At 44.6% G+C, this 19,531-nt stretch overlaps 2 protein-coding genes across 13 annotated transcripts in view; both read left to right on the forward strand.

The window, feature by feature from the left end:
* The window catches only part of TDRD7 (tudor domain containing 7), a 54,622-nt gene extending 45,264 nt beyond the window's left edge, over positions 1-9,358 (forward strand). For 7 of the 8 annotated variants that reach the window (XM_064437828.1, XM_064437821.1, XM_064437822.1 and 4 more), the window contains 8 exons: positions 732-934; positions 1,076-1,210; positions 3,388-3,471; positions 3,629-3,763; positions 4,102-4,212; positions 5,678-6,168; positions 6,465-6,625; positions 8,874-9,358. In XM_064437828.1, coding sequence (XP_064293898.1) covers positions 732-934; positions 1,076-1,210; positions 3,388-3,471; positions 3,629-3,763; positions 4,102-4,212; positions 5,678-6,168; positions 6,465-6,625; positions 8,874-9,094 — 1,541 coding nt within the window. In that variant the 3' untranslated portion in view covers positions 9,095-9,358. The remainder of the gene's footprint in view (positions 1-731; positions 935-1,075; positions 1,211-3,387; positions 3,472-3,628; positions 3,764-4,101; positions 4,213-5,677; positions 6,169-6,464; positions 6,626-8,873) is intronic. The other variant, XM_064437827.1, reaches the window with a different exon arrangement.
* Positions 9,359-14,762: 5,404 nt separating this feature from the next.
* The window catches only part of TMOD1 (tropomodulin 1), a 30,048-nt gene continuing 25,279 nt past the window's right edge, over positions 14,763-19,531 (forward strand). For 2 of the 5 annotated variants that reach the window (XM_064438464.1, XM_064438469.1), the window contains exon 1: positions 14,763-14,983. The gene's annotated coding sequence lies outside the window, so the exon portion shown is untranslated. Of the gene's footprint in view, positions 14,989-19,531 lie in introns of all 5 variants that reach the window. The other 3 variants (XM_064438465.1, XM_064438466.1, XM_064438468.1) reach the window with 3 other exon arrangements.

Raw genomic sequence — 19,531 nt, forward strand, 5'->3', positions numbered from 1 at the left:
GCATGGAAAGAAGGAAATGGAAGGAAGGTTGTGAAGGAGAGTTTTATAAAGAAACCTTGATATTAGAAGACCTTGATATCCAGTATCTCTTTAATGAAGCTCAGCTACTTCTGCACTTAACTTGGATGCCCTTGTCCCTTTAATATATGTAAGCCTAAAGAAACATAAGTAAATGTTTTCTGTTGTGTGAAGCAATGTAGTAGCACAAGTCTTTTTTCCGCAAATGAGGTGTATCTGTTGTGGCCAGGTTGGGCAATATTCCTAAATATGTTCCTATTTAGTTATTTTAAAGTGATCCTTTCCTTTTCAGTACTTGCATACTTGCAGACCTCATAGAGTCTGCTGGAAATTATTTAGCTTCCTAAAACTGGTAGGCATTTCTAACTTTTAAAAAATATTTTTAGTTTTTAATATATAAAATTGGCATGAATGAGCTTTTAGTTTGTTTGGTTTTGTTGGGTTTTTGTTTTTATTTTTATTAATACTTGGGTGCATTCCTTTTTTCTCTATGCTTTTGCCTCAACTATTTCTGAAGAGGATCTTTCTCACATTCCCCAGAGTTGTCTTTCTATATTAAAAAGGTGGAAATTAAGCAGAATGGAAGTAGAGTTGCAGTACAACTTTCCTGTCACATCCTGAGTCTTGGAAAGATTCCTGTTGCAAACACAGACCTGGTTATTATTTTTCCCTCTGAATAGAGTGGTACATAAACAGTATGGCGTATCTTACAGGACTTGAATTCTTCTGTGATGATCCTGTCCTTGTAAAGAGTGTGGAATCACAGACATGCTCCAAGATATTTGCTGTGGAAATACTGGAAAAGAGTGATATTCCTCTTCTTGTTCTCTATGACACTTCTGGAGAAGACGATATCAACATCAATGCTACTTGTCTGAAGGCGTTGTATGACAAGTCCCTTGAACTGCACCTACAGGTACCATTTTCCTGTTTCCTTAATTCATTAAAAATCCTTGACTGCTAAGGTCTTGGATGGACAAAAACAGTACTCAGAAATTTGCTAAGTTTGTGTATGTGGGGTTTTCCTGCCTTTCTTGTCAAAATCTTACTGTTGCAGGTAGATGCACTATATACAAATGTCAGAGTAACCAGTGTCTTCTCTGATGGAAGCCTGTATTGCCAAGTGCCATCTAAAGGCTTATCTAGACTTTCTGAAGTCTTGCAGAAACTAGAAGACTACTTCCATTACAAGGTAGGTTCTACGGTGAGAGAGGTGGTGAAGTCATGTAGCCTTTCTTCAGAATGCACCAATTACTTTGCACATAAGTTCAAGTTTCTGAGGTAGCCATGGCCTATTCAAAAGCCTACAAATTCTCTTCCTAGATTTTTGGGGCATGAAAAGTGGTTTTGGTACTTTCTGTTCAGAAGCTGTCTAAGGCTTCTGTAACTATGTATGACTTTCCTTGATTAGTTAGAACAGTAACAGTATGGCTCATTATGGGAAGCTTCCAATGGAAACTGCATCAGATTGGTATAAAGCCTGTGGAGATAATGCCATATTTTTTTTCTGGAAGTTTTACTTACGTCATGGAGTTGAGGTGTGTAAACAGCCTGGCCCACAGCACCCCCTGCAAAGCAGTATAACCAAGGTCTGTTGTTCTTAGCCTGGCTTCCATGGAGATGCAGTGGCTTTGATCTGATCTGCTGCATTTCTTGTCCTTGTACCCCTTAGCTTTTGAATGTTGTGGCTAATTTCAACTAGAACTGATGTATAGGAGGTATTTTCAAAAGTCTTAAATTGCTTTAAAATAGGCATGCAGCAGAGAAGTCAGACATTCCACCAACCATTTACAGACACATGCAACAACCCTTACTAGACTTTAGAGAACTGCAGAGAACATACACAAAAAATAAGAAATCTTAAGAGAATCTAATTTGTTTAACATTCGTCTGAGCCTTAGAGAATCAAACCATGAAGTGCAGATCCTTGGAGGTCCTGTTAGAACTGCTGCTTGTGAAACTACTCTATCAAAGTGGTTTTAGGTGTAGAAGTTGAGCTTTAGACCGGTTATAGAACACCATCAGAAATACTTTATATTGAACATGTCTCAATTATCACAGTTCAGTTTCAAGCAAGCTAATCACTGAAGGAAGGTGTATAGAACACTGAAATGTTTAGCAACACAAAGGCAGGCAGCCAGACAGGTATTTCAAAAGTTTGGGTTTTCTGGGCAGAAAGCATATGTTACGTTCTTGTTGCTATTAAAGAGAGACTGAATCTTTTAATATCGATCTGCATATGGGGTAAAAGAAGCATTCTTAAATTTGCTGTTTGTCTTGAGGGGGGGTATTTTCCCTGAGAATTTAAACAAACTAAGGTGTTGATGGGTCTTCAAATGGAGTTTCTTCATGCTTTTTATAGTGTAGCCTGCTGTGGTTTACCTGGCAACTCAGCCCCACACAGCCGCTGGCTCACTCCCCCACCGGCAGGATGGGGGAGAGAATCAGAAGGGTAACGCTCATGGGTTGGGATAAGAACAGTTTAATAATTAAAACAATAATAACAACAATAATAGTAATGCAATGAAACAGAGAATATCGAGAGAGGAGAAACCCAGGGCAACAGGGGAAGGGGAAATGAACACCCAAAACAAACCACACATGACACAGCCTCTCACCACCCACCAACCCAACGCCGCTGGTCCCTGAGCCGCAACCGCCCCCACACACCAACTGCCCCAGTTAATGCGCTGGTCATGGCATCACATGGCATGGAAGGAACACCCCATTGGCCAGTCGGGGTCAGCTGCCTTGGCTGTGGCCCCGCCCCTCCCGGCCTCCTGCCCACGTTCCAGAGCGTGGGAAGCTGGAAAGGTCCCCGACTACTGCAGGCACTACAGCAAAGAGAATTAACCCTTCTGCAGCCAAAACCAGCACAAGCCATTGCCTTGTTATGTTATTTAGGATCATCATGGTGAATGTCATGCCCATGAGGCTTTCATTTGAGTCAGAAGTAAATTTGGTTTGTAAAATATCTCAACAAATGGTGTGCTCTAGAATATAAGGTAGGAGCTTCAGTTGTCTGTCATAGCTCTAAAATGCTCTTGCTTTTCAGAACACTGAAGTAATGGTTTGTGATTTCATATTCTATGTGAATTATCATCCAGATGTGGCTTTTTTCTCCCTGGTGCTTTGTATTCTTCTCTCAGTTTCCCTGTAAGATACCCATATTAGAATTAAAGCTTTACTGATTGGGGAAGCTTAAAACAATGCGATAAGAAATGCTTCTGAGGCTTGAGAGAGCATATATTTGTAACAGAGTTTTTGCTTCTCAGAACTATTTATTCCACGTATGCGTTTTGAAGTGATTAGTTGAGTGCCAGATAGTAACAGTTCCATGCATTTTAACTTCTGTCTTTATATTTGCAGCAGACATCTGAGCTTAATGTATCACTACCTTTCTGTGGCAAAATCTGCTTGTTTCCTTCCAAAGGAAAATGGGCACGTGTAGAGGTAAGAAGTATACAAAGAAGAGCTGCAGTTTTCCCACATAGAAATGTCTCTTTGTTCAGCTAAGTCTGAAGCCTTAGTTTTTGAGAAATTTGTTACAGTGTATGTGTCGCTGTTGTGTATTTAACCTCAAAATGGTGTTCTTGCTTTCTTCTTTCAGATAAGAATTATTCACACTAGAAGGGCACTTGATGTGCAGTTCATGGATACTGGAACAGTTGCAACTGTAAAAGTATCAGAGCTTAGAGAAATCCCACCACAATTCCTGAGAGAAGTAATTGCAATACCTCCTCAGGTACAAAGACATGTTAAAGTTAACTTATGCTAGATCTCTTGGTAGGTTTGCAGTGCTGCTACTTCAAGGTTTATGTAATGAAATTTTGTTTTGTTTAATAGCATTTGACATTGGAGCATATTCCATTGTGCATCTTCACCTGAAATAAATCATAGCATAGTCCTATGTATCAACAAGATGTGGTGTATGTGTAATGGTACTTTTGCATGTTCCTCTGTCTCTTTGTATGTCATACATCGTTAAATCTGTCAGCATTAATGAAGTTTCCGTGAAAAGCAACTTGTGGACTGGTTTACATATTACTAAATTATACCTTGTATACTTAATTCTGTTCTTAGGCTATAAAATGCTGCCTGGCAGATCTGCCTCCTAACACTGGCATGTGGACTCCAGATGCTGTACTGTGGCTGAGAGACACTGTAATGAATTGTCCTGAATTTAGCATGAAGGTAAATAGTCAAAATGTCTGTTACTTGAAATCCATAGGCCTGTGGAAAGAGCATTGAAGGAACAACCCTAGGAGCTTAACCAATCATCAAACTGATTTTTGTTATAGAAGTTTAAAAGATTATAGCCAGCTCTTGGACATAAATTCTATGCAGAGCCCTTTTCTGAGGACATTTGGCATAAAACTTATTTGCTTAAGCCTGTTAGAAAGTTTTCCCCACAAGAATTTAAGAACTTTCACATTAGCCTTTCACATTTTGCTGTCCTAGTCCAAATATGCAGCTAGTTATTTTACCAACTGATAAGAAAGAAACAGAGCTGTTAATGTTCCACCACATAAAAAGATAAAAATGTTGAGCTGATCTTAAATTATTTTTATGCCTCTTGTGAGCATAGCTTTTTCTCCTGATCTTGAAAAGCAGACTTATTTTTTGTTTACTTTTTCTAATCCAGTGTGATTTAGTATATGCTATTGCAGACTTACAACTTCTGTTATCTTTGAGATAAAATTATTTCTGCTTGCAGTGTATCCTATCTAGTTTAATTAACTGAAAACACCCTTCTAAAGGAAATCTATTACTAGCTGCAGACTAAACAAAGCTAATTTCCTCTTAAAAGTCTGATCCTGGATACTGTCACAGCACTTGGAAAAGTGTTTTGTAGTTTTCCTTTATCTTTTTACTTGCTTTAACACTGGAGACAGTATAGTTAAAACATAGCTCCTCTTGTCTAGGACTTGGGACTGTTGCATCTGGCTTTTCTAAGCATCTTCTAAGAGAGTTTGAGTTTGGTACTAATTTTTGCTTGATTAAATAATAGAGGGCAGATGTATGGTTTTAAGTGTGGAAAGTTTTTATTCCTGGCTAAGCAAATCAACAGAAGAATCTGTAAAGAAATGTTACATACTTTGTCAAATGAAAATCTAAGTGCTTCACTATCATTAATCCTAGCATATCTGATATTAAATAGGAAATATTTATCTGTTGGTGTTTGAAAATTATGCATGATACAAACCTGGAAGCTTTTTTCATCTTTATCTTTTTCCCATCCTTAATTTACTAGGCTTCATCTCCCATAATGACAGGAAGAGCATTCCGAAGGATTAAGTGTTAATATTTAATAGCATTACTTAGTTGTTTAGGTCTGTATGGACACTGGCTACTGTTCTTCTGAAAACTAGAATTGTACACACAGTACTGAGGTTGAACCTGTTGGGTGGAACAAAACTCAGTTGAAGCTTTGTATTTGCTTTACATCAGTGAAATAGCTGCAAATGTTCTTTTTAGCTGCTGTGAGTTGCTTACTATCCAACAACTTCATTATATTGGAGAGAACCTGGAAGATACTTCTGTGCATATAGAATGCACTGCTACTGCTTTTCTGTTAAAGGCTTTAGTCTTCTGTACAAAATCAGATGTGCATTTAATAGTTATTAACTGGAAGTTAAACTGTATTTTGTTTTCCAAGGTGGTTAAACAGGATGGTTCAAAGGGAATTGCGCACGTTTACTTGTTTGCTCCAGAGATTTTCCCAGACATGGATCATAGTGTCAATCGACAGATCAAAAATGCAGACTTGTGGAAGCATCAGAAAGATGTTTTCTTGAGTGTTGCACCCAGTGGGACAAGCTCCACAAAAGTGACAAGTGATGCTGTTTCAGCTCTACGGTTAACTGGTGGAAGGCTAGAGAAGAATTTCTCTGATTCAGCCAGAGAACCTAGCAGTGCAGTGTCTACCACTGATATGCCTCCACCTCTACCCTTGTCAAAGACTGGTGAGCTCATGGATGTCTATGTCTCATTGGCCTGCCATCCAGGTCACTTTATTGTCCAGCCTTGGAAAGAGCTACATAATCTGGAAGCCCTAATGGAAGAAATGCTTTTGTACTACAGCAGGGCAGAAGAGAAACCTGTGAACATTGACAAAAACAAGCTGTATGCAGCTAAAATTGAAAATCAGTAAGTAGATACTTAAAAAGATCTTTGAAGGCTAGCCTAGCTCTGCTTTGCCCGCATTGTTAACAAGGCGGCAGATGTCCGATGATATCTGAGAGATTGAGGGACTAAATGACGTTGCAGTCTCTTCATGTTTCCAGATTGTAGTTGGAAAAGTTTACTTCTATTCAGATAACACCAGATGTGGGAAGCCTGAGACATGTTGGTTAAGACCTTTTAGTCGTATCTTATTTTTCTGGTGCCTTCACAGCGTGTGAATACAAATTGAAATAATCTATTCTTGTTCTCCCCCTTTTTAGGTGGTACAGGGTCATAATAAAAGGAATTCTTAGAAGCGGGTTTTTGTCAGTGTATGAGCTGGACTATGGTAAACATGAGTTTGTCAGCGTAGAGAAAGTACAGCCGCTCATGGATGCGTTTAGAAAACTACCTTTCCAAGCTGTAACAGCTCAGCTTGCAGGTAGGTAGTAAGCATTACAATTTTTTTTTGTTAAAGTCTTACATCAGCGGGGATACCAAGTGAACAGAAGTGCAAAGTGGACAAAGCCAAAGGTTAGTGATGTAACTGGTTTTTGCTAAAGTAAAGTACCTGCTTGCAAAAAACATGCTTAATGCATGCACGTTTATGTCATCAAAGTAGCTCTGCTTTTCTTCTTGACATAGGTGATGATGATTCTGTTCTATTCTTTGGCGTTTTTTTAATTTAATGCAGCACTTATAGTTAACCATGTATAAAACCGAAGATTGCTTGAACTTTCCCAGCAGCTGCTTTTCATTGTCATAAATATTCATCATTTCATGTATGTGGTGTTTAATATGCAAAGGACACAGGAAAATCACAACTAAATGGTTTTTGGATCCTTAAGCATAACCCATTACGAAGTATGGAAGTTTTGATGTATCTGTTGATAAGATCTTATGTTCTGAGTATGCTAATCTACGTAAAGTTAGGAACTGGATACTGAGTTTCTGGATAATTTTTTTATATATATCTTGCCCCTACTGAATTTGCTGTTTTCCAGTGCATATTTAGAATCCAAAGTTGCCTGAAACATATTGGTGTTCTCAAACAAGCAAAAACATTCCACAAGGAGGGTGGGGGCTTTCAACAGATTTAAATAAGATTAACTTCCTTGAGATTATGGGGCATAGAACCTGCATACATCTGATAGAATTTTAAAAATGAAACTTGGTCTCTCTCCTTGATGTCTTTTCTTTCCTTTTCCAAATTTTTCTTTCATTTCTGCGTTGCTTTCAGATGTATGCATCTCCTCTTACTCCGTTGCTGTTTTCTGCCACTGTCTGGTCAGCACTAGTCTAGACTTCAGTTACAGAATACGCTTGTCTGAAGTGGCAGGCTGTGGAGTTGGTGCTCTGATCCTAGGTTGCCTTCTGTGGATCTGCTTTCCTGCATAGCCTCAGTGTGACCTTGGGGGTTGCTTTAAACTAGTGATGATGGATCTGTTACCGACAGGCTGGGGTCCTAGGAGTGCAGTGCTGAAATGAAGCTGATTTCTAGCTGTGCCTGTCTACTGGGGTAGTACAGGATCCAGCTGAGCAAGTCTGCAAGTCGTCCAATTTTCCTGCTTCACAGAATCCCAAGTAGCTAGTTAAGTTGGCCTCTGAGCTGCTTCATGTTGTCAAAGCAGGCCAGCTGAGCCCGGAAGACCGGTAACTATTGTCTTGCTATTTTCCACTTTTTTCTCTTTTTTTTCATGTCTGCTACCTCTCAGTCTCTGGTCTATTTCTGTGTAAAATCCCATTTGCTTCCCCACCAGCCTTTCCTAGCATTAATTACCCTTTCTTAACTGTTGATGAACTGTTGACTTCTCATTCCTTCTGTAACCTGCAAGGAACTGTGTTCCTGTGCTGTCCTGTCCTATCAGTAGCAAGCTGCTGCTAACAGTAAAAGCAAAGTGTTGTCACTTTGCTGTTTTGCTTCTTTTATCCATGAGTAGTTCTTTGGGTATTCATGCACGATATTTGAGCCCCTTGAGTCTAGATGCTGGACACCAGCAGTGGTCTGGGAAGACTGAATTCCAAGTCTGCAGGAGCCACTTCTTTCTTGGTGGATTACACAGCCATATTCAAAACCTGTTTGGGTTCTAGCATCACATCCCTGAGCACACTTGACTTTGTGGGATGCTGCTCTCAGAAAAGTAGCAGCAGTTGTGAGGCATTCAGGCAGCATTTCTCTTTGCTTCTGCTCTCTGCAGATCTGGTTTGGGACTTGAAGATCTGGCAGATGTTTTAGTAGCTGATGCTGCTTGAGATGAAGAAAACTTAATCTAAAGCAAGGCCAACAGAACAAATAATTTCAGCAACCTCAGGCAGAAGACAAAGAAATAGTTTGATTTGAAAGGTCTTTAGTTTCCTTTTTGACATGTTCCCTAACACGCCTTGATCATGCATGGCAGCTGATATACTTTGAATTACTCAGTCCATGCATTTGCCTTTCACTTCTGCAAACTTATCTGTATATTTAGACTTCAATAAAAAGTAAATGTCCTAGTCTCTGTGATAATTAAGCTTGTTTGTGTGGGAGATGAGTGAGCTTGAGCTTCTTTCCTAGAGTTAAGATGCATTCAGTAGCACTTGAACATCTGTTTTGTCAAGTATTTAAACTCCCCACAGTTCTTTATAAATGTAATGATTCAGATTGGTCTAGTCTATAAATGACCTTCTGTTTTGCTTTACATTTGTCCTAGGAGTGAAGAGCCAGCAGTGGTCAGAAGAGGCATCAATAGTGTTTCGGAATCTTGTAGAGAAGAAACCCTTGGTGGCACAGATAGAGGCAGTTAATGAAAGCACTAACCCTTGGGATCGAAAAATAGTGACTTTTCTTGTGGACACATCTCTTCCAGATACTGACATATGGATTCATGATTTTGTGTCTCAAAGTCTTGTGGAATTTTCAAAGGATGATTAGTTGCCACTTCTGAAATGTAGCAGCTCAGATTCTTTAGCAATAAAATAAGTAACAGGCTTTGAAGAGAAATATAACTACTACATGGCATTGAACATATGAAGGTGATAAAACTGAAAAATATGTGTTCTGTGAAAAAAGTTTGTTTAACAAGTTTAGGATCTGTTGACTTTCTGAAAATTTGCACTTTGTTTACCATTGTAATGCTAGAATGTTTGGGTGAAAATATTAAAAAAGATATTTATCAATAAAACAATGTTGACCTTTGTTCTTCTCACCTTTCCCTAATTTTGGGGGGCTTTTTATGTCATAGCTGTTACTTAGAACCATTACTCAGACCCATTACTGGGTAATTCTCCCTTTAACTAGCATTTTTATTACTTTGGAAGCATGGAAGCAGTCCTCAATATTTCTGAATTTAGTGCCAGAGACGTGCATTATTGATGGGGTTTTCCCCCTTCCTTAACTTCATAAGAGTTGAATAGTTGAAAGTGCCTTATTTGGAAGACTGCATTTGTGGGGCTTAACTTTCACAGAAGGGTATGCACTTTGTGTGCTTACTAGTCTGCTTGCTGTTCTTTTGCAAAGATACCACTTTTCTGAATTCTCCACTCCCCTCCTTGTCCCCCTCCCCCGACCGGTTGCTAAATTCAAGGCATTCCTTTCCCTCTTTTTCAATAGCTCGTTTTCATGTGTGCTTCTGACAAACTTTCAAGGACTGCTGCCCCCTGGAGACAGGAACAAGCAACATCCTGTAAGCACATGGATAGGTGCTTAAAGTCTTCTGAACGCAGTGTTTTGGGCCTACTCTAGAGGCTACTTTATTTCTGGCCTTAGAAGAAGCCTCCCCTGGTTAGAGGAGGTGTAGACATATTTCATAGTCTGCTGCCTAGATTTAAGGTTGCCTGCCATAGTCCCTTAAGACTGTTAAACACAGTATTAAAGCTTTACACAGTAAATGCCAGCAGAAGGAATTTCTCTGCTGTGTATAGCTGTATAATCTTTCTAGTAATACACAAGCTGAGCTAAGAAATTCTGCCAGCATGCTGTCTGCACGGGTAAAGGCGACTGGACAGAAAGGTGCAGTGCATATGTAACATTAGGATGGGAGAAAGAAAATGCATGCAAATATTCTGAGTAAACAAGCTGTTGAAGCATGTAAGACTTATATTTGCACCCTCTTAATTCTGGTGTGGTTCTGGAGGAGGTCTGAGCTAAGCAGCAGGGAGTCCTCTTGGAAGTCTGGTGAGCATCTCTCTGCCTGGACTGTACTAACACACTGCTAATCTAATGCAAAATGCTACGTAACATGGTCCTGTCCATATTTAAGTATGCTGAGGTGAGACACACAAGTGTACTTGCTGAGAGAGGAGTTACATTCATGCCCAAGATACTAATATTTTTCAATAATAATCAATTTATTCTTCAGCTGCCAGTGCAGAGAAGGTGAAGAATGCAGGTGAAGGAATCAATGCGATGTCAAACTGCTGTAAGGATGAACTTCCATGCAGAAGTTTCCTTCTGTGTAGGACTGCTTCTGAGCCTGAAGCTCTTGAGTGGTGCAGATGAGGCAAGCAATTAGGATGAGACAAGCACTTTCCTGAGCTCCTGCATAGAGTGAGAGTTTTCCTGTGTCTCTAAGAGAATATATCACCTTTGTCCGCACCCTTGCAGAGTTTGATGGCCAGTTAGTTGATCATTGTAATGGCATAGGGCGTTTTGCTGGAACTGTTTTGCAGTTTGCCTGGTTGTGTGAGAAATGCCTGTGCTGTGTTTGCATCCTTTGAGGCTTGGGGATCTGCTGTTGGCCAGTAATTGATATGCACCTATGAAATGGTGGAGCAGGCTTTGAGATTCTACACTTTCACTATTAGGGGAAAGAGCCTGGCAGATGCTCAAGAGACTCAACATGCTTCTTGAGCTTGTTGTCTGCTACTTCTGGAGTATGCCTCACCCTCTCCTTGGTTGTCAGTGGCTGCTCCAGAGTATAAAAAGCCCAAATCAGAAGGAAGGACAATATTCATGTGATCTCATGCATTTGCACAGCTCAGTGCAGGAGCTGGCGTAGTCTGCTTGGTGTGTTGGTACAACAGAGCACAGTCCAGTTGATCAGCAAACCCAAGAGCACCACTCTCCATGTGGTGAATCATTTTAGGCAAGCACTGAACATACACCCAACCCAGTTATTTACACAATGCTGTGTTCAGTCCATACACCACATCCAGAGGCTGCACTGAGATGTCTCCCCGCCTTCACACCCGCTATACAGCGCTGCCCGTCTGCAGTAGCTCCATTACAAGTCCATTATGCTGCAGGTACTTAGTTACTTATAAGTTACTTAGTTATTTACCTACTGTCTTCTTTCACTGTCCAGGATTTTGGTTACAGAGCTATGGTTTTACTCCTGCTTTTAACATTACTTTTTTTACCCCACTGACCAGCCTGTAAGATCCTCTGGTACATTTGCTAGCTGACCTGCTAGTGCTGTTTGAGTACATTTATTGCTGTGGCTTTGAAGAACGTGCAGAAGGTGTTGGCTGTACACAATATTAAACACTTTAAGTTTCTTGAAGTTCCTGATCCATGAAGTAGTTAGCATAATTAGTAGTTAGTCTGCAGTCCCTAGGAGGCATTAGACCTGCCTGCTGGGTCTAAGTAGTTAATTCACTTCAACTTCAGTTTTTCAGCGGTCTGTGTTTGGGGTTTGTTGTGAATGGTTTCTCTGCTTTTTTGAGTGCACGACACCTCACCAGGGGCGCTTCCGCAGCCTCTGTCTGAATCGAGTAGGCGGTGGAGTTGCTGTTTCATGTGATCTTTCCATTCTGATGGTTATTAGAAATGCCTCCACTGGAATGCCGCATGCAGTTCTGGGCACTTTCCTACAAGAAAGATGTGGATTAATTACAGAGAATCCAGACAAAAGCAAGAACAACAGAAGTCTAGAAAACCTGGCTTAATTAGAAGGATTTGTAGTTAGTCTGGATAGGAAAAGGCTAAGGAGGGGAATGCTTTCAGAAATTTTCACTGATAAAGAATCTGGTTTTATACGAAGGGAAAATAGGACACGTAAGGGCTTTAACTGCAGACAGGTAAGTTCAGGTTAGGTGTTAGGTGATTTTTCTAAAGAGAGGGGGAAAGCCTGGAAATGAAACTGGGACTCCAGTTTCATTATAAATGCCAAAAGCAGGTAGGATGTATCTGCAGAAGCCCATCTGATCCTCCCTTGGGACATGGAGATGGAGAGTGTAATTCTTGGGACCCCACCCGGGATAACCTTCCAGCCAGAAAAAGGGAATCTGACATTTTTAGACATGTTTTGTGGATCATCGTGAATTTTGTAAACCAGAAAATGAACATTCATTACCTAGGGGAAACGGATGACACTATAACAGTTAAAAAAAAAACAAAGCAGATCTCTTACTTTCCCAAGGCTGTGAACAATAAGCACTTTCAAACCACCTCTTTTCTGCTTATTCCATCTCAGCTGTATTTTGTTAAGCATACAAAGTTAAAGTTTACCTGTTCTCCTCTCCCAGTATGTTCACCCCAGATTGTTTTGAGGAACTCTGTTTTGTCAGAGAAATGCAAGAACCCTCCATACCATCCCAAAATGAGTTCCCACCTCCAACGTTTCCACTCCTGGACTACTCTTTCCCCAATAGGGGAGACTTGTGTTGCAAAGCATTTTGTCTCTGCGTTTTCAGCACAGTCATCCTTTGTTCTCACAGTTGCTGCACCTCAGGCAAACCTTTGAGAGCCTAGATTCCCATGTGCTGATTGTGTTAGACAAGAAAAGTGAAGAAAAATCATGCAGTGAAAAAAAAAAACTCACTTCAAACCTTCATAATGCCTGAGACCTTCCTTTTGTGTTATTTTGTTCATTGCTGATAATTTCACACTGGAAGTCTTGAACAGGATAATTGTCCTGCCCTGTGAAGTTAGAACTCGGCTGGGGCAGGAGGAGCTTGTGACCTGAGTGGACATGCTTCAGGCGTCCTGAGCCGTTTCCCTGAGAGCTGTTTTGGAGAGGGGCTTAGGTGTAGTTGGAGTTAGTGATACTTTGTGTCTTGTGAACGGTGCTGCACCGTTCATTACTTGCAGCAGGCGCTACTGCAGAGTGTCATGGCAGACAGCTGAAAAAGAAGCGTCACTGATACTTACACTGAAAATTAATGTGCTGAGGAGCTGGGTTAATGTCTTGCCTGGTGGAGACAGGCTGAGTGCATTCTAAGGGGACTGTAGCACTCCTTGAGCTAGCTTGTGATGCTCACAAAGCTAGATCTGACAGCAGCCAGATGGGATAAAAATTAAGTGTCTTTCAGAGCGTAAAGCCAACATGGGTTTGTAGGGAAGCTTGGTAGTGCCAGTGGATCCCTACCCAAGGTCTCGCAGCTTGCACACCCTTGAGGAAGGCAGTTGGTAAGCAGGTGGTATCAATACTGGCATCCGGGTTTGTCTGATCTGGTATCCATCAGGCTTCTTCAGCCTGCAGTAATTCAGGCCTTTGGGCCTGTCAGTGGGTGACTTGGGTCGCTCTAAGTGCCCTTTTCACTCCTGCCAGCAGCTGGGATGATGCCAGTGACTTGTGCCATAATCCTGCTTACCTCCACGAGGCGTACACTCAGTCTGCTGCTTGGCAGTCTCCCCATTTGTATCCTGTGTTTGGCTGAGCTGTAAGCGCTATTTCCAGGGATAACCACAGATCTTGCTCCAAATGCCATGGGACACAGGACCTCAGTGCCAGCTAGGACAGCTGCATGAAGAAAAAGCCAGGTACCATCATGTTTTCTTGGGCCATTTTGAGATGAAGGGCATGGCTGGGAAGTGTGGGGCTGGGGAAGTGTTCAGGTGGACTGCCCTCCTCCAATACATCCGGGGCCCTCTCCGCTCTTGGCTTGTGGCTGCTGGTAGAGACCAGGCAGCAGAGATGAGGAGGAGCTTGGGGCTGATACTTTGTGGGCGATTTGTTAAAAAAGATTACAGGACAAATCCACGGGGCTTTATGGTGACTCGAAGGTGAGATAGGGGAAAGGAGATTTGGCAGCAGCGTTATGAACGCTGTTGGCACCACAAGGTTGGAAGGCAGCTCTCTGGGCTGATGGCAGGCTTGGAGCTGCTTTAGGAGGTGGCTGTCACTGGATGTATGGGGCAAAGTGACAGGGAGTAAAATAAGACACGGATTTAGTAGGTCCACTGATACCGATGGCCTTTGTGGCAAAGCTGCTTTTGCGCTTGCACCCGCAAAGCGCCACTGGCATGGCTAGTGGGGTTGTGTCCAGCCAGAGGCCAGGGTGGCTGTGGCTTGGTCTGGCCGAGGTTTGAGACTCCCCCCGGACTGCACCACCCTTCCCGGGGAAGCCGTTTTTGCAGTCTCCATGTCAGGGTGCTTCGCGGCAGCGTGTGCCCCCGTGACCCGAGGCATGCACACCTTACGGGGCTTCCCAAAAGGAAGTTTGCCGAGGCGGCTGGCTTGGCACTCTGGAGGAGGACGCGAAGGGACAAAAGGCAGGCTGCAGTGTGCCTAAATCCGTAACAGCAGGAGAGCCCTTTTGGGAGGGAATGCTGCCCTCGCTGCTGGGGGGCGGCCGCCCGCGCAGACCCGGCAGTCTCCGCCGCGCCCCGGGGACGGTCGGTGAGGGTTTGCCCTCCCGCCTGCGGGGAAGCACAGACCAAACGCGGGACCCGGGGCGGGGGCCAAGCCGGGCATGGCCGCTCCCGGCCGGGAGGGGCGACGGGGCCGGCCCCCGCTGAGTGACGGCCGGGACGGGGCCAGGGCCGAGGCCGGGTCCGGACCCCCGCCCCCCGCAGCGGCGGAGCCGGCGCCGGTAGGACGCACCGCCCGGGCTCGGCTCGGCTCGGCTCGGCTCAGGCTCGGCTCGGCTCGGCTCGCGGGTGCGGTAAGCGGGTGGCGGGCCCGGCCCGGCCCGGCCCGGCCCTTATCTGGGTAGAACATTTGGCCGGCACCGGGCGGCATCGGCTCGACATAAACAGCGGCCGCCTCCGCCCCGCAGTGCGCAGGGGTGACTGGCTGGGTGCTGGGGCGCGCTGCCCGCATGGCTGCCTGCCTGCCTGCCTGCCTGCCTGCCTGCCTGCGGGTTTGCTGCCTGGCTGCCGGGAGGCCGTGCCCGGCAGCCCGCGGGGAAGGCGCGGGGCCGGCAGCCGGCGGTGCACACGCGTGTCCGCGGCGGGGCGCGGGCGGGGGGGGTGGCGGGGGAGCGGGCCCTGCGCCGCGCTCAGCCGGCTGCCGAGGGCGCCGGTACTTGCTTTTTGCTGCTGTTGCGTTTGTAACCCTGGGAGCTCTGCCAGGAAACGGTTCTCCAGCGGATGGATCACAGAAACCTGCACTGCATTTGTACGGGAGAAGCAGAAATTGGCGGGGGAAAAGACTTCTTGAGTCCTTGTGGTCTATTTTCCACGGCCACCCTTTGTCCGGCTTGAATCAGTCACTGCCTTGCTGGAAAGGTGCTGCCTATCTCAAAGATAACTTTCCTTGGCTCAGCTGGGCACTGCTTCTGCCCCCGCTCACGTGCCATCCTGACGTGCTTCTGCTTTTGAAATGGTCCTGGGTGGTTTGTTGGGCAGAACCCGATGCCCACTGTCCCCCTCTGGACTGGCTGCCCAACCCCTAGGCAGAGGTCCTCTCTCTAGTTGCTTTACATCTTTCCTTGTGTATTGGGCCTTGTGCCAGGAAGGTGCTCAGCCACATGGCCAAGTTTATTTTTAGGTGCATACAAAATCCCTTCCTCATGCATGATCTGGCAGCTGAGGCAGGCGTGAAGAATGAATTCCTCGTTTCTCACCAAAGACACAAGATTTGTGCCGAGAGGTGGCACCTTCTCTCAGACTAGCTGGGCAGCACAAATACTGGGCAACTTTTTGAGCATGCAGGCACTACTTGAGGTTATGGCAGTGAGCCCTTCATCTTTTGTCTTCTTGGAAGGAGGAGTGTGGCTACAACATTAAAGCCAAGCACTGTCTTGCTGGCACTGCAGTGGCCAGAGCCAAATGCCTTTTCCAGCTGTGTAGAAGAGTCTGCACTGTTGTCTCTTAACAGCCTTTGTCCCTGCTGTCCTAATGTACATGCATTTGGGTATCCCAACAAGCACACTACATTGTATGCTCACTGCTGCTCATTTCAAGGTCTCCGTTTTCCTCCTCTCAGGGCTCTCTTCCCCCCCCACCCTTTCAGCATTACTTGGTTTTCCAGCCTGACTCCTCTTGTTCTTTTTGCCACACATTTCTCAGCTCTGATGGTCTCCTGGCTTTTCTCCAGATAATATGTTTTTGCATAATATTGGGAATATATTGCTGCCTCCCCTCCTGCTTAGTGTATTTGGGAAAGTCAAACAGATGTAGAGACAGCCTGTTCTATTTGATTATTGATTTCCTTTGCCCATGTTTTACTTTGTTTCACCCAAAGGAGAGGTTGGTTTGTCTTTTCAAGAGATCCCGAATGATCCTTTTGTAAGAAGCATCTGTCCCCTGTTGCTGGATGTGTAATTCCATCCCCCAGAGCAATGTGCTACTGAATGTAGTGTTTGCAGATGAATTGTTTTACTTTTCTGTTTGCTGCTTCACTGTTTTCCAGGCGTGTGGAGTTTTTGTGAAATCCTGGCAGAGCTCAAGGGGAGGAGGCTGGTATCTGGTTTCTGATTTTTTCCTCTATAGCTGACAGCCATTTGCAAATCATGAGCTAGGAAGACTCTTGTCGTCACTTCTCTATTCCAGGCAGGGACTTGTACTTAAAACATATTTACTTTGTAAAACTACCAGACCCTTGGAAGAAACAGGAGATAAAATTTGTGTTCCATGGCTCCATGTTGCTAAACAGCCACATGTTTTTTGTCACAGGACCCCAGCACTGCCAGTGGCCGAGCAGTTCTCTAGTCCATCCCCAGCTTACAGCAGATCTCTCCTCAGCCAGGGAGGTTGTGGCTTTGTATGGCCTATGTCTAGAAACCCCCAAAAATGGAAAGCCCACCTCCCTGGTGCCCTGTCTCAGAGTTGCATCACCACCCTGGGAGGGAGCTGTTCCTATTTGTTCATGGTGAATGAGCTAAACACATACCAGAGGCTGCCCTGGGTCAGACCAAAGTCTGTCCAGTCCAGGATACTCTGGCTGGCAGCAACCACTAGCAGATGCCCTGGGAGAAGCATGGAAGCAAGGCTACAGCGATGCTTCCCCAGCACTTTACCCTGTTCCAGGCCTGTGCAGTTTAGTAGCTCTCCCAGCTGGAGGTGGTCTCTTTGTTTTTTCAGGCCTTGGAGGATTGTGTGAGGGTCCCACCTCTGTTAAATGTCTCATTCAGATTTGATGCACAGTGTACACCACGTGGTGATTGCTGCTGGAACAGCCCTCATTTTGCTCTGGTATTCAAGTATCAACCTATCTACAGCTTATTAGCTGCACGTTGATGGAGCATTTAACTTCCCCAGCCGCACTAGCAGCTGGGTGGGATCAGGAACATGCAGATGTGGGTGTGTTACTAGCAGCTCACTGTGCTTTGCTGAGGCAGTCTGTCAGGGTCTCTGTGTTACAGAACATCGCTATCACCTGTTGAAGGGCCTGAGGCACTGCTCAGTGCAAGGCAGGAGCCTTTCTGCTCCTGTGTTCACGTGACATCCATCAGGTTCAGCTGCTCCCTGCAACCTGAGTGTGCCAGAGAAGCAGGAGTCCACCTGAGGACTAGCGGAAGTTCAGGCAAGAAACCCTGGATACCTTTTCTGAGCAGATTGGGCTGGCTGTGAACTTTCCAAGTGGAGGGGTTCAGGTTACAGAGCAGGAACTGAGTGCATAGTGTCACTAATGACTCAAATGTGCCCACGCACTTTTCATAGGGATTATTAATTAAGCAATTAGGTACATGCCAGGTGCATGAGAGAACCTCACCCCAAATAGGATAACACATAACTGTGTTTACAAATGCATGCCTTAAAAATATGTAAAGGGGTGATACAGCTGGAATGGTTTGTATTTGGGCTTTGGCAGAGTTCGACCCCATTATGTGTTGCCTGGTCACCAAACATCGAGGCTATTTGCTGGGTGGCCCTGATAAGAAAGACTACTTGGTAAGAGCCAGTATTGAGTTGTGTGGTTTGCTGGCTGCAGGAGTGGTGAGGAGAGGAGGGCCAGGAGATACAGCCAGTTTCTGAGTATGGGGTTAGGAACAAGGTGAGCTGCATCTCCTGGCACACAAGGGGAGAGGAAGGTGCATCCAGCATAAGACTTCCCTCAGCACCAGTGGATGAAGGGAGAGGTCACTTCGGTCGAGCACAGGGAGCTTTCCCTAGTGTGTGCATGACCTTGGACAAGAAGCCATTTGCTGTGGAGCTGTCAAGTGCAAGGATGGAAGTGCCAGCTCCAGCATGAGGATCCCCATGGGGATGCAGTAGCATCATCAGTAAGTGTTGACTATGGTGTATTGAACTTCACTGCTGTTGGGTCCTGGGTGTTGATGATAAATTCAGATAGCATTATGTGTTTTGCATGGCCAGTATGTCATTTAGGGAGGCAGAAGTCATGATGTTCTTCGATAGATCCAAAATGCCTCCTTCCAGAAGTTTCTTTTCAAATACAAATTTCAGTGTGTGTTAGGTTAACAGCTGCTGGTTGTGAGGAGTTTATCGAACCCCAGGAAATCCAGATCTTCCTTGGAGAAGTCTGAGCTTCCTGAAGATTCCCTATTGGATTTCAGTAGGCATGGGCCTCTTGGAAGCTGAAAGGCTGAGGGGCTGAGTCTCTCTAGTTGATGGCTGGCTTGCCTTGGAGCAGTGAGGGTGGGTGCTTGGGCTCTGCTTTCAGCATCTGATGTGACAGAGCTTCTCACTGTCTGCAGCATCCCCTGTCTTTTCTCTGTCCATTCTTCTCATCCAGGGGATGAATGTCCTGGCATTGCCCAGCTCTGCTGTGGAAAGCCTGAGGTGTGAAGGTACGCCTGATGGGCACTGCTTACTGATCGGGGGCTGGGAACATCAACTACCTCGTATGCTCTGTTTTATGGAGAATCATTCAAGATGATGCTTGGCTACTCTGCAGGCTGAACAAGGGCTTCTCAGCATGATAAAGCTGCAAAGCAAGATGCTGTGATGGTCTCCTGGAGGCTGAGTGACTCACTCTTGCGCCACAGAAGCAAGGGACTTAGCCAAGGTGTCCTTCAGCCATGTCTGAGCTCATGGTGGTTTGAACAGTTTGTTTCAGGGGAAGGCAGCAAAACCCCCTTGTGTTGAACCAGAATCAGAATTCAAACTTGAATTGCAGCAGTGAGGACTTTACTTCAGTGGGACAAATTGAGTGCAGAAAACAAGTTTTTGTGAAATGTAAGGTGTCAGCTGGGAGCCCAATTCCCATCCCGTGTAACCTCCTGGCATTCAGAGGAAGAACCTGGGCAGCTGGAAAGACCTGTGCATTCTTCTGAGACTGTCACAGAAAGTTTACAAGGG

The sequence above is a fragment of the Phalacrocorax carbo genome, chromosome Z (genome assembly GCF_963921805.1).
Source record: "Phalacrocorax carbo chromosome Z, bPhaCar2.1, whole genome shotgun sequence".
Taxonomy (NCBI): Eukaryota; Metazoa; Chordata; class Aves; order Suliformes; family Phalacrocoracidae; genus Phalacrocorax; species Phalacrocorax carbo.